The sequence below is a fragment of the Pistacia vera genome, unplaced genomic scaffold (assembly GCF_008641045.1).
Source record: "Pistacia vera cultivar Batoury unplaced genomic scaffold, PisVer_v2 Contig397, whole genome shotgun sequence".
Taxonomy (NCBI): Eukaryota; Viridiplantae; Streptophyta; class Magnoliopsida; order Sapindales; family Anacardiaceae; genus Pistacia; species Pistacia vera.
Window position 1 is genome coordinate 306,977 of NW_022196220.1, and position 20,179 is coordinate 327,155.

At 35.2% G+C, this 20,179-nt stretch overlaps 1 protein-coding gene across 1 annotated transcript; it reads left to right on the forward strand.

Annotated features, from left to right (window-relative positions):
- The first annotated feature begins 40 nt into the window (after positions 1-40).
- LOC116141296 (pyridoxine/pyridoxamine 5'-phosphate oxidase 1, chloroplastic-like) lies at positions 41-4,315 on the forward strand. Its single transcript, XM_031426816.1, has 11 exons — positions 41-222; positions 335-373; positions 462-629; positions 716-821; positions 1,550-1,716; positions 1,943-2,185; positions 2,367-2,455; positions 3,184-3,234; positions 3,348-3,438; positions 4,046-4,150; positions 4,241-4,315. The coding sequence occupies exons 1-11, from the start codon at positions 103-105 to the stop codon at positions 4,313-4,315; spliced, it is 1,254 nt and encodes a 417-aa protein (XP_031282676.1). The 5' UTR covers positions 41-102.
- Positions 4,316-20,179: the final 15,864 nt, after the last annotated feature.

The following is a 20,179-nucleotide window of genomic DNA, read 5'->3' on the forward strand; positions in this document are numbered from 1 at the left end:
TATCATTGACATCACTAACTCACCAACTAACTCTTCATCTAGGTTTTTCTCCGTCCGGTTTCATCTCCTGCAATTCGTACGTTTTGCTCAAAATCCGGTGCAATGTCATCGCTTCCAAGCCTCCAAAATTCTCACTCAATATCTTACCTCACGCAACGAGAAGCTGCCGAGGTTGATGAGACTCTCATGGGCCCTCTCGGCTTTAGCGTTGATCAACTTATGGTGACACTTAATTTATTTTCACTATTTTGGTGCCTCATTAATTTTCCTTTCTATAGCTTGCTGAATAACTTCAATTATATGATTATAAGAATCATTCTTATTGTAATTGTAGGAATTGGCCGGTTTGAGCGTCGCAACATCCATAGCTGAGGTAACTATATATATATATATATATATATATGTATATTAGCTGATTTTGCGTTATGACGTCATGTTTATGTGGACAATTTTTTTGACAGGTTTATAAACCAAGTGAGTTTAATCGCGTTCTTGCAATTTGCGGTCCAGGGAACAATGGAGGTGATGGTTTGGTAGCTGCTCGTCATTTGCATCACTTTGGATTCAAACCTTTTGTTTGTTATCCGAAGCGTACGCCAAAGCCACTTTATACTGGTCTGGTTACACAGGTATGGTGTGATACTGGAGTGAAGTTTTTTGACAGGTTGGTTAATATAATTTGTATGGATTCTGATTTGATGTAGTGAATTTGTAGCTTGAATCACTGTCAATACCTTTCGTGTCAGTGGAAGATTTGCCTTTGGACTTGTCCAAGGACTATGATATTCTTGTAGATGCAATGTTCGGCTTCTCTTTTCATGGTAGTTTTTCTAAGTCTCTGTTCTTATTGATGAACAAAGCATTTATCTAAAATTAATGATACCATTAGTCTATTGCCCTTTTCTATTGAGGTTATCCACATAGATATCTGATAGCAGAATATGAGAGGTAGATGAGATAGGCAGGTGAGAAGATGTAATAGTATTGGTAAGAGTACACGGTTAAGGTGGTTTTGAAGACTGACTTAACCTTTTACTCGAGTCCCTTTAAATAACCAAAGTAGTATTTCATTTTATGGTTATATCTCTCTCAACATGCATCCTTGCATATGTGCACACATGTATGTATATGGTATGAAATTATAGTACCACCAGGAAAACTCAACTCTATAAAGTACAACTACTTGAATTCTTTTAAACAGTTTAAGTTCAATAGAGCACAACTTAATTATATAGCCTGGGTTTTGATTTTACAGGATCATAGCAGTGTTTTGGATGCGAATGATCTGGTTTTGTGTAGTATTTTCTCCCCCATTGTTTTTCATATCTTTATGGACAACTGGTCTACTTTATACATGTTGCAAGTTTATTAATATATCTTCTCAGTTTCATGTAAAGAAAAAAAAAAGTCAATATAGAGTACCAATATATGAATTGCATCAAATTAAGAAGGATTTAATGGCTATATTGATTAGGGCCATGTTTCTTATCTAGAAACACCTTGTATGATCTTCAGTGTTATCTAACTTCAACTTGTTAAAATCCTTCAGGCACCCCAAGGCCACCTTTCAATGATCTAATTCAGAGACTAGTTCGTTTACATAGTTATGATCAAACACCACAAAAGCACCCAGTTATTGTTTCTATAGATATTCCGTCTGGGTGGCATGTTGAAGAAGGAGATACTGGTGGTGAAGGCATTAAACCTGACATGTTGGTATGTCTGCAATGGAGCCTTAGTTGATTTTCTAGCCTCAATATTTTAGAAGAATGCAGTTTAAATTCATCAGCTAGCCACAAAATTTTGGAAGAATGCAGTTTTAATTTATAAACTAGCCTCAAAATTTTAGAAGAATGCAGTTTTAATTTTAGGGTATACCCAGTAATTGTACTTTTTATTTTTCATAAGCTGTCTTATTAATGCAGCTTTTGGCATTTTCTAGGTTTCTTTAACTGCCCCAAAGTTGTGTGCAAAGAAATTTAGTGGCCCACACCACTTTCTAGGTGGTAGATTTGTCCCTCCAGCTATTTCAGATAAATATAAGCTTCAGCTTCCACCATATCCTGGAACTTCTATGTGTGTGCGAATTGGAAAGCCTCCCCAAATTGATATATCAACTCTGAGAGAAAATTATATTTCTCCCGAGTTCCTTGAGGAGCAGGTGGAATCTGACCCCATTGATCAGGTATGAGTTCAAGTAAAATAGTGGAGCATGTCATTCATTTCATATCAATATCTTAAACCTCGGCACATTAATTCAATACTTACTGCTGCCTTGAGGGTTGAGAAAATTTTTCTTAGCCATTGTTATAATAACTTTCAAATCTACTCATCATAAGTCATAAAGTCAATCTTTCATTTTGCAGTTTCAGAAGTGGTTTGATGATGCAATGGCTGCCGGCTTGAAGGAACCAAATGCTATGGCCTTGTCAACTGCTAGCAAGGATGGAAAACTGTAACTTTCTCTTCTTTCAATGGTTTTTTTTATCCATAAATAGTAACTCTGTTCATAAGATTAACCTAAATGAGTGAATTGACATGATAACCATGATCTCTTTATGCATTCTATGATAAGAATCTCGAGCATCTATAAAGAGGATTCAATATGATGTGGACAATGTTTAAAGCTCATATACGCAGTGAATTAGCTACATCTTTGAACATCATAAATATTTATTTTCTTTAAACAGTGCATAATACGTAAGACATAATATTGAAGTTGAAGTAATCATACCTTTCACATCTACAATTGCGTAGCTGAATTTGTTGCTCTTTGGAGTTGATAAATGTGTAATTGGGACACTGGTTTGTCTGCCATGCAATAAACTAGCATGGTATCAAGAGATGATCTATGGTGTTGAATGTGCTTCACTAACCATAACTGGGTAACAATATTGCTTTTGACTCGCTTAAAGGGTATTGGGTAAAAACCTGCAAACAGTTCTAACACTTAGCTGTCCCGGCTTTACAGACATAGACAACAATTTACTATAACTTTGTATCCCCTTGTCAGTTGATCAATAATGTTGTAACTGTGCTGCCTTGTGAATGTATTAATTATTTCAATACCATCAGGTCTCTGTAAAATGATTGAAAAAATAATTAACTTATATGTTCTTGACATGCTATGTGGTTTTTATTGACCCCTTTTAATTCACTCTTCTTTATGTTACTTTTCTGCAGCTCTTCAAGAATGGTCTTACTGAAAGGAGTTGATAAGGATGGCTTTGTCTGGTCAGTGATGTTCCATTACCGCATTGACTGTGCTGCACTCCACATTTGTTCTTTTTTTCCCTCCAGTCAAATGTTTTCGCCAACCCTCTTCCTGAACTCCTTACTAAATGCAGGTACACCAATTATGAAAGTCAAAAGGCACATGATTTATCTGAAAATCCCCATGCAGCTCTTCTTTTCTACTGGGAAGGTCTAAACCGGCAGGTAATCCGAGTTTGGCATATTAGCTTTATCCTCACCATGGTCATTAAGAAGGTTTCGAAAGAAGGGTCATTTTATTTTCACAATCCTTATGCAAGGTAGTCATTTCACTTGATGAAAAGTAAAATTAAAAGGTGCAAAGTAATTTTAACAGGCACTTAATCTGTAATCATGTATAACAGTGCACAAAAGTTGGTTAAAGAAATTTAGTTGGGTTCTTGAGTTCAGACTTGTGATTTAGGTCTTAGGAGTTCATGCCTCGTTAATTGACAAACTCTGTCACATCTAATTCTAATGCTTGGTATGTGAAATTGCCATGGAGTGGTTGTCATGCTAAATTTAGCATTGTAGACATGTAAACCAGGAGCAAGCAATAAAATTCTTTTCGGTATTATAATATTATTGTGGACATATATGGAATATAGTGCTTGATGCCTTGACCTCTAGACAATTTAATTAGGTGTTTACAGATCTACAAAAATTTTACATGAAATTGAAGGTGCGTTGCTATCAAGAACAGAGTTTGTTCAATTAATGTGCTACAGCAGCACTTCATATGGACAATCTCCCTGTCTTAAGACCATTTTTAATGTTTCACTTTGATGTGCAGGTAAGAGTGGAAGGATGTGTGACCAAAGTTTCTGAAGAGGAATCTGAGCAGTACTTCCATAGCCGTCCCCGAGGAAGTCAGATCGGAGCAATAGTTAGCAAACAGGTATACACTTGATCATCCATTCTGCTAGATATTAGAAAACTACATGATATGTTAACATAAATTTAAGATATCACTTTTTGCTTCATTCAGAGTTCTGTGATTCCTGGAAGGCATGTTCTACATCAGCAATACAAAGAATTAGAGGAAAAATTCTCTGATGGGTAAGCCATTAGCTGTAAAAGTGGTTATTACTTTGCCTCCCACTTTTATTTTATATTGTGCTGGACAATTATTTTCTAACCATGATAATTTAATTTACATCAGTATGCTTCAGCTGATTCCAAGTCATGTTTTCCATTGTCACATTTTCACAAAATATTTCCTGTAAACCAGAAGCGCTGTTTTCGCTTTAATTTAACATTAAAATATTCAAAACTTAAGGTCAAATTAGTTGACCATATCGCTAATGGCAATCATATGAAGTTCTTCATGACTACCCTTCTAATTACGGGGGCAAAGAAGAGAAAGAAAGAAAGTATTCCATGGGAGAAATTTCATATTAACCTTTTGTTTTTATTTTTATTTTTTAATTATTTATTTCCTGTTGACAGAAGTTTAATTCCAAAACCAAAACACTGGGGAGGATACAGGCTTCAACCAGAGGTTTTCGAGTTTTGGCAAGGACAAAAATCTCGTTTGCATGACAGGTGGGTTTTATATCATTCTCTCCTTATACTAAATAAAATGTGTAAGAACGAGTAGAATGGCTTTGGGTCAAAGTCTGTTCCAGTTTGGGTTCAATAGAATTGGTCATTTGTGAACCATAATATTAAGACCGTACTGGTGTGTTTAGCACAACGTATTGGATGAATTAGTTTCTTTGGAATGGGAGTAAATTGAACTCCCTATGGTTTTCCAATCCTATACTGCAAGAAACACCTCCAAACTAAATTATTTTTGGTGGATCTTTTAATTCCTTATTGCTTTGGTTTTGTTAACAATTGTTGCAATTAACTTGTGATTATAGAGTGTGGCTAAATCCACCACTCTGATTTTTCACATGCACACTCTTCTCAACCCATGGAATTAGTGTGCTTTCAAAGTGGAGGGTGCATTTAGTTGCTCTCTGATTTAAACTACTTGTTCTAATGAAGCAAATTCAGCTCTAAATTAATTTGGGTCTCAATCCCCGCACATTCAAAGGTGGAGAGAGAAGGTGCTGCTTTATGCAGAATAATATGGTCTTGGATCCAAATTCACATAGAATTACTTATTATCTTATTCTTTCCAGTCTCTACTGAATGATCACTTGCTATTGTTATGGAGACACGACACTGGATAACTTTTTAATTAACTTTCAATTAGAAGAAAAATATTCTATTTTCCATATTGGAGAAGTTCTCTAAAACTGAAATGTTTTCTGCAATATCTGAATGAATGTGCCATTCATTTGTGAAATGGAATAAAACTTAAGTAGTATTGAGCCAATAAGACAGTGTTGAATAAATGTGCTATTTAAAGGACGGATGCCTTATTCATTGGTAATGAATTTTTTTTTGACCGATTGCAATATTCTCCTCAAGAAGTAAATGGAAAGCTATTATGGAAATCAACCGCTTGGCTCCCTGACTAGTTTTCCAACTTCTTCATTGTGAATTCATCATTCATGGTATTGTGAAATTTCTACGAGGAGTCATTTAATTTAATTTTAGTAGCCATATACAGTAATGAAACATAAATGATTAAGGAGAGGCACAGTAATGTGTTGGTGGCTCTTTTCAGAGTGTTGGTAACCTGTAAGTGTATAACTTAACTGATATATATATATATTATATTATATATATATTGAAATTCAGTGGTCATAACTACTTTGTTGATGTTCCTACAGATTATAGCTACAATAGTCACTCTAATCATTCAAATATTACTGTTGTCATTATAGGTGAATTCTAATTTCTAATTCTCTTTGTTCAGTAGGATCTGTAGGAAAGAATCAGTGATCATAAATTTCTGTTAACAGGATATGATTGCCATTATATTGGCAGTGAACTGATTAGGACCTAGTGGTTTCATACTTGCTTTGCAAATTGCCATTGTCAGTGAAGCCAAATTCCTCGTGGACCTTCCTTTTATTCTTGAGTTCTCTATTCGAAAGGGAATTGTCTGGTTTTGCACAAAATCACAGATTTTCTAGATTCTTGTTCATAAAAGTTTTGACCTGAAGCTCAATTGGCTGTATGTCCATGCAACACAGACACCTTTTTTCTGTGGGCTTTTTAACAGTTGACACAATGAGTTTTTGGCAGTTGTGATGGTATGGCACTCAGGTCTTTTCCCTTAATAGCTACAAATGAATGCCGTTGTCATAATTTATGGTTTTCTGAAATCACAAAAATCTGTGTGTCAGTATATATGTAGCAAAAAAAAAGAAAAGAGTCAGCGTCTGTTTAGTTGAGATGAAGTCGTCTGGATGGGTGTGTATCTTTCCTTTCATATTGCTGTAACTAGTTTACATTAACAACTCAGTAAGTTTACTTTTTAACTCTTAAAATGTTACTTCTAGTCCATATAATTTATTTAATACTTTAAGATATTTTAATTAAATCTAATTAATTATTTTTTGGCCAAATGTCATGAATAATTTTTATGTAATAATTACTATAGAAATTCTGTCATTATCCTCAGAAGGTGCTAGCCCTCTTCGGATAATCATTTATCTCTCTTATCATTTTCTAACTTCACAAGGCTATTGGTGTAACCATGTAGGTCCACCGTCGATTAGTTGTGAGCTGGTTCCGAATCAATCTAGAAACTTGTCAAGATGCCCAATGACTATGGTTAATATTTAGCAATATGCCATTGTCCCTAAACCACGATGAAGAAAGACTTTATTGAACCTTTTTCAAATCATATGTACATTGCAGATAAAATCCCTCCAATGATACAATCAGATCGAGCACGGATTCATGAACATCAAGATCCTAAACTTGATTTGCTACCGAATCATCGATCAGTATGTATGGAACTTGTCATCTTGAACTTACTTTCGTGTGACTAATAATATACTTTGGCCAGAGGTTTTAGTTCTTGACATTTATAGACGTTTGTCTAGGAACCCAGATCCGGATGGAGTCAGTGGTACTCCTGATCCTATATTTTTGAGTCAATGGATCCTGTCTTGGCCATCGTTCATTTCCACATATGAACAACTCATGAACAAATAGACTTTATCATACGAAACATGACTAGCTAGTCTCGTACTTATACACCATATGAACCATATGCATACGCATCCGTATCGGATCCGACCACGATGTCTTAGGTCAAAGGACTACATCACACATTGATATAACCAAATGATAAATCAATGTTTTTCCAAGTGATTTATCGTTATTTGGTCACGTTCGAAAAATAGTTCACCAACTGCTAATCCATACTAATGCCCTAATGACATGACTATCATCGTCATTCGTACTTATATCAACTCATGATATCTTTCGAAAGCATCTAGTATGCCTACTATGCAATATAGTTGCCCAAATAATATTGCTTTCACAGGGAACCTTTTGATAAGTCCATTTACTGATTAAATGAATTATCTGGACAATTTATATACATACTTTATTTTAAATGCATGACAGAATAAAGGAAACAGTTTATATATACGAATTGAAAAACTCTTTCTTCTATTATTTATAATATATTGATATAAGATAAAATGCTCTGAAACCGACAACATGAATGGTTTCTAGGGCATACACCAACAACAGTTGCTCAAAGTCACATGAAAGAGTAGACAGATGCCTATAAAAGAGATGTCAGCCTCCAACCAGGTCATTCTGTGTTTCTCAAACTTCAATCCTACAAGTTCAAATCACTGGCCAAGAAGTTGAATGAAAAACTTAGCCCTATGTTTTATGGCCCCTTCACTATTCTAGAAAAAATTGGGCAAGTGGCTTATAAATTGGCACTCCCTCCTTCTACTCGTATCCACACAGTATTCCGCATCTCTCAACTGAAGAGAAGTTTGCACAACTTAGTTCCCATTTAACCACTGCCACCGTTTCTCACCAAAGACCTCGAGCTTCAGGTATAGCCAGCTGAAGTCCTCTCTATCCATACATTGCTGGATGGTTCCAAAGAGGTGCTCATTCAATGGCAAGACCTAACCATGTTTTAGGTAGTTGTTATTTGGGAATAGTTTTGGGAGGCCTCTAGCACCTCGAATTGCTAGAAACCATTTTCCTTTCACGTATTCTTCATTTTTGCTTTCTTTTCCTTAATTTGTCTACTGTGTGCTATATTTTCTTCTTGATCAATATAACCTCTGTTTTCTTAAACTGATTAAGCTTTGTGAGTTGCTTGGGTGTTGGATTATCATTTTGTAGCATGAAGAGAAAACAATGGTGCATATGGAAAATGGGTGGTTTTACAGAGTTATGGTCTCTGAAGTTGCCTCAAAGATGCATTGGATGGTGTAGTGCATGCATGTGCCACTCTTTCTTATGATTTTCATTCTGTTTCTCCTTTATAGTACTTATGCAACTATATATTTTAACAACCAATCCTATAAATATTATTTGAAAATTTTCATGTGTCTAGGCTACAATTTAAAATTGTCACATTTACTCTCTAAAATGTATTTTGGAACCACTAGTAGGTACAAATTACTTAACCTACTCTTAAACTTCACCTGTATCACTTTTGAGTCTATGTTTTTTTGTTTTTGTTCTTTGTTCTTTATTCTTTGTTTGTCATGTCTAACCACTATATGACTTTGTGAAGGATCTTGATATTAGAAAGTCAGGAGTACGAAGACCCCCCGTAAGGCCTGAGTTTTGATACATCGATAAAGGAAGTTATGAGAAAAGCTGATTTCAGGGTCAGTATATTCGTAACTTACTCTGTTCAAGTTATTTTTTACATGAGAATTTGTCTATTCTACAATTCGAAGATATCTACAAAACCTTATTCTTATGTGGGATTTGACCCTTACTTTTGGTCCAATTGGATTTGTGTGTTTGCTCCACTGCTCTCTATATAGCTTGCTCATCTTTGTTACCTAATCAACAACAGTTTCCTTGCAACACTTTATTTAATTGTATATAAATATCATCATTATCTGTTATATTTGCTTGTTGGGGAACATAACCTTCTCTCTATGTATTATTATATGCAGAAAGTCATATTTCTTACAAACTTTATCACAGGAGCTGGAAACATTATCAAGAGGAGTAATGTAACGTAGAGTGGAAATTTATTGAAAGGAACTTGTTTTTGAATTTATGATCATCATGAACCTTTCTTTTAATTGCTTTCGTTGGTCATTGTGAAGACTGACATTAGTGCCAAGGCTTAGAGGAAGGTTGCAAGGGAGATCAAAATAGCCTGAGAATTTGGACTAAGGGCAATGCTATGTGCACTAACCATTTGTACTAATTAATTATTAACATTGAAAATTTGAAATTCCCCCCAAAAAATAATTCAAATTTTCAATGTTAGTACTTGATTATACAAAATGGTTAGTGCACATAGTATTATTGTTTGGACTAATGCCTTTCACAACTATGGGAAGAAAATCATTTGTGTTTGGAAAAACAATGGAGATCTTGACAGGATTACAAATATGAGACATGACTGTTGGGCCAGGGTCCCTTCTATGTGAGGTGGCCCATTCAAAGCCCAATAGAGCTTGTAGTAAAAAGAAAAAAAAAAAAAAAAAGAGAGTGAAGGTTTTTCATCTCTGCACAGTTTTCATCAAAGATGTGATCCTGCTTCGTCTGTGGTTGGATTGAGCTCAAATTTGGAAGAAAGACTCACGACACAAGGAGATACAATCTGAATGGTAAGTATCGGATTTTGAGTTCTGGAACTGGTGTTTTGTACCTGTGAACAGTAACCTCGGGTTTTGGTGAGATCTTTCCAACATCCCATTTTGTTGGTCATGTTTCTACTATGATGATGATATTATTATTGTGATTGTATTTCAAGATTTGGTTGTTCTTAATGTTTGTGTTTGCTGGATGTATCTAGTAAACTAAAAGAATCATTGTAAGACATTACTTGGTTGATAGCGGAGGTTTTTGAGTGGATTTCAATCCTATGGTTTTTCCCTTGGTATTGAAGGGTTTTCCATGTAAATTTTGGTGTTCTTTGTGTGATTGTTTGATGCTGAATTTTTACTTTACTAGTGTGATTATTCTCTAGTTAATTTTACACAAAATTGGATCCTTAGTTTGGCACAACAGTGGTATTAAAGCCTAGTTGGTGGTTTTGTGTGTGTATAGAGATGGATGTTAACACCAGTAAAATGATCAATTTGGATGCGGTAAACTATCACGCATGGAAAGGTAAAATGGAAGATCTCCATAAAATGGAAGATCTCTTTTATTGTTAGAACTATCACACTCATATTTTAGGTAATTTAGCTAGACCTGAAAATATGAAGGATGATGAATGAGCTTTGTTGAATACGCAAGTATGGGGGTATATATAGACCTGGGTGGATGACAATGTCTGCAATCTCATTAGGAATGAAATAAATGCTTATGTGTTGTGGAATAAGCTAGATGAGTTATATGCTGGAAAAACGGGTAGCAACAAACTGTACTTGATGAAAAAGTTTATGAACTTGAAGTATAGAGATGATACTGCTATTATTGACCACTTGAATGGTATGCAGGGTATTGTTGATCAATCGGCTATTATGAAAATCTCTTTTGAAGATGAGGTATTGGCTTTATGGCTCCTAGGTTCCTTGCCGGATAGTTGGGAAACTTACAGAGTCTCAATTATAAATTCTGCTCCAAATGGAATAGTATCCATGGCTTTAGTTAAAACTAGTTTGATGATTGAAGCAACAAGGAGAAAGAATGCAAACTCTTCATTAGGTGATTCAGAGGCTTTTGTGATAGAAAACTGGGGGAGGAGAAAATTTAAAGGCTCCAATCATCGTGGCAAATCTTGAACCAAGTCCAGAACAAAGAAGGATATTGAATGTTATTATTGTGGAAAGAAAGGTCACATGAAAAGGCAATGTTGGAAATGGATGAAGGAATACGGAAAGAAGCAAGGGGACAATGAGCAGAAAATAGATGAAAGCAACATAGTGACAACACTTTAGAAGAATTTCTCATTATTCTTTAGGGTGACATGATTAATCTTACTTGCCAGGACCCTAGTTGGGTTATTGACAATGGTGCCACCATACATGCTATCTCTAGAAAAGATTTCTTCTCATCATACACACTAGGATCTTTTGGTACAATGAAGATGGGAAATAATGGTATGTCCATGATTATTGGTATAGGTGATGTATGCTTGGAGACGAGTAATGGTAGTAGGTTGACTTTGAAAGATGTCAAACATGTTCCCAATATCAGGATGAATCCGATTTCAGTTTGATGTGCCAAAGAGAGCTTGGAGTGGGAAAATTGTTGTCTACAATCACTTGAGAGTGTTTGGATGTCAGGCATTTATGCATATTCCCAAAGATTAAAGATCAAAGCTTGATTTGAAGACCTGAGAATGTATTTTCTTGGGTTATGGGAATGATGAGTTTGGGTATAGATTTTACGACTTGGCTAGACGGAAGTTGGTGAGAAGTAGAGATGTTGTCATCTTTGAGGATCAAACTATCGAAGACATTGATAAAGTTGTTGAAAAACATGAACTTTGCAATGATGGCCAATTTGACATAGAGCTAACTTACAATCACGATGATTCTGATCAAGAATTGAAGATGATAAGGACTACACAGGTAATGATAATAAGTATAGAGGTGCTGACAGGCTTGAAGAGCAACTTGAATCAGAACCACCATCAAAAGCGGCAGAATCATTGCCAATTCCAGTTCAAAATCTTATGATTAGGTGTGAAAGACGAAAAGTACCTTCCAAGAAGTATTCTCCTTCTGAGTATGCACTGTTGACAGATTGGGGAGAACCTGAATGTTATTAAGAGGCCATCGAAGATGAGAAAAATGATGAATGTCTGAAAGCTATGCAAAAAGAGATGAAATCCTTGCATGAGAATCACACTTATGAGTAAATAAGATTGCCTAAAGGTAGAAAAGTTTTACATAATAAGTGGATTTACAAGTTGAAGAATGATGAGAGCAGTTCAAAACCGATATACAAAGCAAGATTAGTTGTAAAGAATTTCTATCAGAAGCAAGGGATTGATTTTGAAGAAATATTTTCTCCAGTTGTTAAGATGTCATCTATTAGAATGGTGCTTACCCTGGCAGCTAGTATGGATTTAGAAATTGAGCAAATGGATGTGAAAACAACATTTCTTCATGGTGACCTTGAAGAAGAAATCTATATGGAGCAGCCAGAAGGGTTCTAAGTTAAAGGAAAAGAAACTTGGTGTGTAAATTGAAGAAAAACTTATATGGCTATATGGGCTGAAGCAAGCACCTGAACAATGGTACAAGAAGTTTGAGTCTTTTATGAGGGAGCATGGCTACAAAAGGACAACCTCTGATCATTGTGTTTTCATAGTGATTTCCTTATACTGCTTATATATGTTGATAACATGCTAATTGCTGGCTACAATGTCGCTAAGACTGACAAATTGAAAAATGAGCTAAGTAAGTCTTTTGCTATGTAAGACTTGGGAGCAACAAAGAAGATTCTTGGCATGGAAATTAATCGAGATAGAAAGGGTAAGAAGTTATTGTTAAGAAAAAAATGTCACACAATATAGAGATATAGAAATTAGAGAAGTAAGAACACAATCTCACAACACAAGAATTAAGTGGAAACTCCAAAATCAAAGAAAAACCACTGTCGTTGCCAAAGACAACCTAAGAAAATTCACTATGTGAAAAAAGATTACAATCACTCACTCTTAGTAAACTTTCTCTCACCCAAAAACAAAAAGAATAATTCCACCCAAGAGAATAATTAACCTAAGAGAATTTTCCACACAATTCTCTATCTCAAAGCTTAACATAAAACTTCTAATTTTCTTCTCCTATGGATACTCTACTCTTTTCTTTTGGGATACTTAAAACTAGACCTAGCAAAATGGGTGGGTGGGCCGGGTACGGGTTGGGTCAAGCTGGTACGGGTCCAAAATATTGGATCCATGCCCTACCCTATATGGGTACGGGTGGACCCGTTTTTTCTCTCTCTAGATTTTAGTTTTTAAGTTTCACCCCTAATAGTTTTCAATTATAACAGTTACACCCCCAAAATTTCTACAGTTTTAATTTTTTACATTTACACCCCCTAAATCAACTACTCTAAATTCAATTCAATTTAGAGTATAAACAAATAGGAACCAAAATAAACAAATAACACATAAACAAACAATAACATATAATACAAAATTACAAATACCAACCAAAATAAACAAATACAAAATCACTAAGACATAATTACACATAAACAAACAAAATAAGTCAATAAACTATAAATACCAACTAAAATAAACAAATACATAATCCAATATTCAACAAAAAACATTCTTAAGACAACAAATATTCAAACCACAGTGGAAGTGATAAAGTCTCTTGATTCCAAAATCACGAGATTAGTTAATGGCACATCAAGATCATCATCAGAATCATCATTCACATAATCATCTACAAAAAAATGATCAACTACAAATATTAATAAATGTAAATAATAAAATATATGAAATATTATGTTAACATGTTACCTTCAAACTCATATCCATAAAGCCAAGTTCGAGTGCATATAAAAGATTCTGCATTTTTTGGTCGAAGTGAGCTTCGATATTTGTTGAGCACTTTACTGCCAATACTAAAAGCGGACTCCGAGGCAACGAATGTTATTGGTATTGCCATGATATCACAAGCCATCATGGTAAGTACTGGATAACGATCACGATTGTTCTTCCAATGATCGAGGATATTCAAATTCTGATATTTGACGCGATCAAACCTCATCTCTTCCAAATAAAGATCTAATTTGGATTTCTTAGTGGAAATGAAAACACTCTCATGGTTGTCAAAATCCTGCATCATTTAAACAGTTAAGTGTCAAAAGTTAAAATTAAACAATAAACAATACTTTATTTATCATAAGAATATAAAAACTAAAAAGTATAGTGACTTACAGAAGAATGATCTACACACCTACTAGAAGTAGATCTACTCGTAGGAGAAACGACTGAAGGTGAGGCAGGAACTTCTTTACAACATTTAGCCTCGTAAGCTTGAAAAAGCTTTTGCAAGTTAATCTTAACAACCTCCAACTTCCATACGGTAGTAGTTGAATCATAAACTTTGTTGAAAGCATACTCCACAGACTGAAACTTGAGACGTGGGTCAAGAATAGTTGCAATCGTCAACACAAAACTATAAGAATCCCAATATTTTGTAACTTTTGGGATCATTTGTTCCGCCATGCTCCTAACAACTTCATCCTCACTCATCCTCTCTTCAATTACATGCAATTGAATTTCCCACACACATTTCAGGTACAAGTTTGCTGTAGGATATTTAGAACCCGAGAATAAAGTCGTAATATCATAAAATGGTTCCAAGAACTTGCATATCCTCACCCTCGCTATCCCATTCTTCATCTGACAGACAAAATTTATAACTAGGATCTATTGTTGATAAAGCCACAAACACGGGATGAAATATTAACGCCGTTTCAAGCATTAAAAATGTCGAATTCCATCTAATGAAAACATCCAATCTCAACCCCATTGAGCTTTTCACTCCCATTTGCACAACAAGTTCTCCAAACTTGATTCTCCTAGCCTCAGCTGCTTTAATATATTTCACACTATCTCGAATCTTATTCAAAGTGACACTAGTAGCTTTTAACCGTTCTTGAAAAATAAGATTCAAGGTATGTGCAGAACATCGCATATGGAAAAATTCACTCAGTCTTCAACAAAAAGGAAAAGAAAGCATATAAACTATTTATCTAACCTTATTGGCACATGCAACCACTTAAATTTCAGTTTCTCTAATCTGTATAGTTCTGAAGAATTGAACTTTTTTATTTCTGAAATGGCCACACTTATTTAGATATTCAACATCCAGTGCCTTGTCTAAAATACTTTGAGGACCTATTGTTTTTCTCAAGTTTATTCAATGTCTATATGGTTTACTTGTCTTCTTGCTTTCTTTGCTTGTGATAAGATGTTTCTTGTCATTTAAGCTCCACAAGATCTACAGCAAGAAACTCCCATGCTTCCCACAAGTCAAGTGCTCTTGTGTTATTGTGTTAACAGAGTATATGTTTTTATCAGTATAAATAAGAGCAATATTGTTGTGCTCAGACCATCATCTCTTGTGTATTTGCTAGTCACTGAAATTTATATTTCCTCTCCTAAGTACTAGTATTGATTGATAATAATTGATTCTAGAAACAAAAACCTTCTGCTAATTTTGACTTGGATTAATGACATAGGACTATCAGCATTTGTATCACTGGCTTAAGTATGAAGTTCAAATTTTGATAAGAATAAGAACGAACCCTTTACTTTCATAGTTTAAAAACAAATAACATAAAATTTCTTTGACTGTTGCATCTAGTATTTTAATTGGACACCGATGGCTTATATTTATCATTGTTCATCTTTTAGGTTGGGGTGATTGAGGAGTTTGTGAATGATGTTGTTGATTCAGCACTAGATTATGATGATATAGAAGAAGAGATGGAACCACAACATACATCCCTTATACATTTAAGTAAACCCCACTTGCAAAACCCATCAACTAGGGGAACCCAACACAAACACACTCAACGAAAACAACTCTACACAGATCGACGTACAGGGAAAGCTCAACCAAACAACAATATAAGTGTAAACAATGTTAATCTCACAAACAAAAATTAAAATACAAAATATGCAGTAACCTACATTAACCATTCAAACAAAAAAGAAAACACAAAATCTATCAAAAAAACAAAAACAAACACACAAAATTTTTAATGCTTAACGGAAAAACCAAGGCAATTGTTTACCAGCAGATGAGGATGAGTGACAGCGACCGACGATTGTGGTACAGGGAATGGGAATGACGGACTAGATGACTGACGAGTGACGAACTGACGATTAATTGAAGAGGGAGACAGGGAGTTGAACTTGAGGTACGAAGAAGATGGCAACGACTAAAGAGGGAGGTACTCAGTTGATTGATGACTGATGAGAGATTGAGAGGAAGGAGAGATTTGAGTTACTGAGAGTCTGAGAGATGAGATGAGGCCGCGATAGAGTTACTGAGAGTGAGAGATGAGATGAGAGGCGTGATAAAATTAGGGGTTACTAATTAAGGGTTCATTTCATATTTACAAATACGGGTACCCACGAGTGCCTGCGGGTTCACCTATATAACCCGTGAGTTATTGGACCAGGTACAGGTACGGGTCTCAAAAAATGGGTTTAATATATTGGACCCGTACCCTATATTTTTTACTCAAGTACGGGCTGACCCGCGGGTTTGGACTCGTTTTGCCAGGTCTACTTAAAACCCTAACCAATGCTCCCAATTTATAACTTTTAAGAGCAAATCATATCCACACTTTTCACTTGGCTAAATCTTCACCACTTATTTAAAGTTTTTGAGCCAACTTACTTCTTGGGCCATACTTGGGCTTTGAGAATGGGTCTAATCCAACAATATTTTAATTAGCCAACATGTGCAATTTGCACAACAGTTATGGCTAGCAAAGGAGAGATACATTGAGAAAGTGCTCCAAAGATTCAACATGAAAATGGCTAAACTAGTTGGTATGCCTCTTGCTAATCACTTCAAGCTAAACACAAAGCAATGTCTATCCACGAAAAAAGAGAAAGAATAAATGAGGAGAATCCCATATGCTTCAGCAGTGGGAAGCTGGATGTATTATATGGTTTGCACCAGGTCTGATATAGCTCTCGCAGTTGGTGTTGTGAGCATATTTCTATCCAATCTGGGTAAAGATCATTGGAATGTTGTAAAATAGATTCTCAGGTTCTCTGTGGAACCTCTAAGTTGTGTCTATGTTTTAGAAATGAAAAACTTGTACTTGTTGGCTACACATATGCATACATGACTGGGGATGTTGATAATAGAAAGTTTACATCAAGATATTTGGTAACATTCTCAGGGGGAGCTGTATCATGGCAATCTAGGCTTCAAAAATGTGTTGTCTTGTCCACAACTGAGGCTAAATTTATTGCAACCATTGAGGCTTGTAAAGAAGTATTGTGGATGAGGAGGTTCTTACAAGAACTTGCTGTCAAACAAGAGAGGTATGTATTGCTTTGTGACAGTCAAAGTGTAATTCTCTTGAGCAAGAACTCTACATTTCATTCTAATTCCAAACACATTGATGTGAAATATCATTGGATTCGTGATGCTTTAGAAAGCAAGTTGTTGGAACTTGAAAACATTCATATTAATGAGAATGGCTTAGACATGATGACTAAGTCTTTGCCAAAGATGAAATATGATGCTTATTGTGAGGTTGCATTCATGGTGAACTCCGTCACATAGTCGAGAGGGAGAGTTTGTTGGGCCAGGGTCCCTCCCATGTGAGGTGGCCCATTCAAAGCCCAATAGGGCTTCTAGTTAATAAAAAGAAAAAGAAAAAAGAAAAAAAGGAAGCGTGAAAAAGTTGTTGTTGTAGACGAAGTAGAAAAAAAAAAAGAGTGAAGGTTTTTCTGTTGGAGTAGGTGCCCTAGAGCCAATCACTTATTGTAGAATTGACTCTTTGTAATAATGTTTATTAATCAATAAAAGGCATATTCTTCTATATCGTGTAAATCATAGTTATATGTAATGATATATGTCCTTAGGATGGTAGAACTGTGACGATGGTATCAAGTGTTTCAAATCTTAATAGTTAAAACCTTATAATCACATATGGTGACCATTCTAAAAATGTCCGTAGCCCTAATATTTTTCTGACCAAGGACACAGATAATACGGTAAGACTATCATAGTGTTGAACGACCTTGTCAAAATGTAGTGACTGATCTTACTTGTCAAGGTTATTTGCCGACAACCTAGTGCAACGCATGAGTGCTTGTTAGAGGCAAGTTCATTGGACAGACCCATCAGAGGATTCCATATGGATGATGACCCCAGTGTCTATGGAATAAATCCTCTAACGGATGGTGGTGCATGTGATCCTTAGACTTGAGATCACCGGAGCACCTTGTGCACCAATTGGTGTAGTTTGACACTAGCCCAATGTAGTTTTATTTAGAGCTATCAATACGGTAGTGATTGGCTTCATTGAGAAGTGTATCGAAACTATGGTGGATCGACAAAGGATTCATCACTCCTGGGTACGGGAGAAGTTATCTCACTAAGTAATTCAGTAAATGACAATGACACTAAATTTGTAGCCACAGTGGGATTGAGTTGTTGCTCAATCCAATTTGATATTCCGGTCATTGGTCCCTTAACTGAATATAAACATGTTGAGGATATCTGAGGTTGACACTATTTTTGTACCTCAGTCTCGATGAGTTAACTAACAATGAAATGATTTGATTGTACAATAACAATACCGTTGACAGGTTACAATTTCGCTGAATCCGAATCTATCGGGTGGCCATGATGTCTTGCTAGGGGCCAATCTTGGTCTTTGTGTTGTGAGGCGATTAATTGGTGTTAATCGCGATACTACACACTGCCGATATGATGAGGAGCCTACGAGTCACACACTTAGAAGATAATTTAAGAATCAATTTGTGAAAGGGGTATTTTTGTCTTTCAGGACAAAAGGGTATTTTGGTAATCTCACAGTGTAATTAAATTTGCTGAGGTTGTTGCTTGTATTTAATTTTATTATTAAAATTAAATTAGTGAGATTATATTTAAATATGTCTATGCATATATTTAAATGAATTATTATTATTAATTAAATGTTAATATATTATTATATATTAATTGATTTTAATTATAATAATAATTAATTAATTAAAATACCATAAAGGGTGTGTTTGGTTGCAAGGGTGAATTAGAGTTGGAGTCCATGACTATTCCTTATTGGAATAGAGTTTTAATTGTTGTATTATATAAGTACAACTTAAATTAAAAACAAAAGAGAGATTTTCATTCATTCATTCAATAATTAAAAACCCTAGCCACCCTTTTACTCTCTCTCTCACGCCGACTCATTGATTGAAGAGAAAAATATTATTTTTCTTCTTGACTCATTGAAAAACATTGATTCTTGAAGCCTGATTGTTCTAGCAAAATAATTAAGGGTTTTGCAGATTGTCTTCGTGTGGATTTCCGTGAGTGCGATCCTACTTTGGATCGGTTAGCGAAGAATCACGTGAACAGTGTTGATGAACAGTGTCGATGAATTCAATGAATAGTGCTATGAACAGTGTTTGTGAGCGTAATCAGAGATATTCGGAGGAGCCTCCAAATTTGTGTAAGCATTCTGAATCCTTGTATGAATTTATCATATTGTTGTAATGCAAAATTTATAAACACTATAATCTGTACCCAGATTTGGGATTAAGCATATGATTGGGTCTTTATTTGTTTTGAAACTGTTTTTTTTTTTCTGCTGCATAAACCTGATCACATGCTAACATTTTCATCTCTGCCTAGTTTTCATCAAAGCTGTGATCCCACTTCGTTTGTGGTTGGATTGAGCTAAAATTGGAAGAGAGACTCACAACACAAGGAGCTACAATCTGAACGGCAAAGATCAGATTTTGAGTTCTGGAACTGGTGTTTTGTACTCGTGAACAGTAATTTCGGGTTTTAGTGAGAACTTTCCAACATCCATTTTTGTTGGTCACGTTTCCACTATGATGATGATGTTCTTATTGTAATTGTATTTCAAGATTGGTTGTTCTTGATGTTTTTGTTTGCTGGATGTATCTAGTAAACTAAAAGAATCATTGTAAGACATTACTTGGTTGATAGTGGAGGCTTTTAAGTGGATTTTGATCCCATGGTTTTTCCTTTTGTATTGAAGGGTTTTCCACGTAAATTCTGGTGTTCTTTGTGTGATTGTTTGATGCTGAATTTTTTATTTTACTAGTGTGATTATTCTCTAGTTAATTTTACACAAAACTGGATCCTTAGTTTGGCACAACAATGACAGTCGCATAGATGTTGATGCAGATGGAAAAGACAGTTGT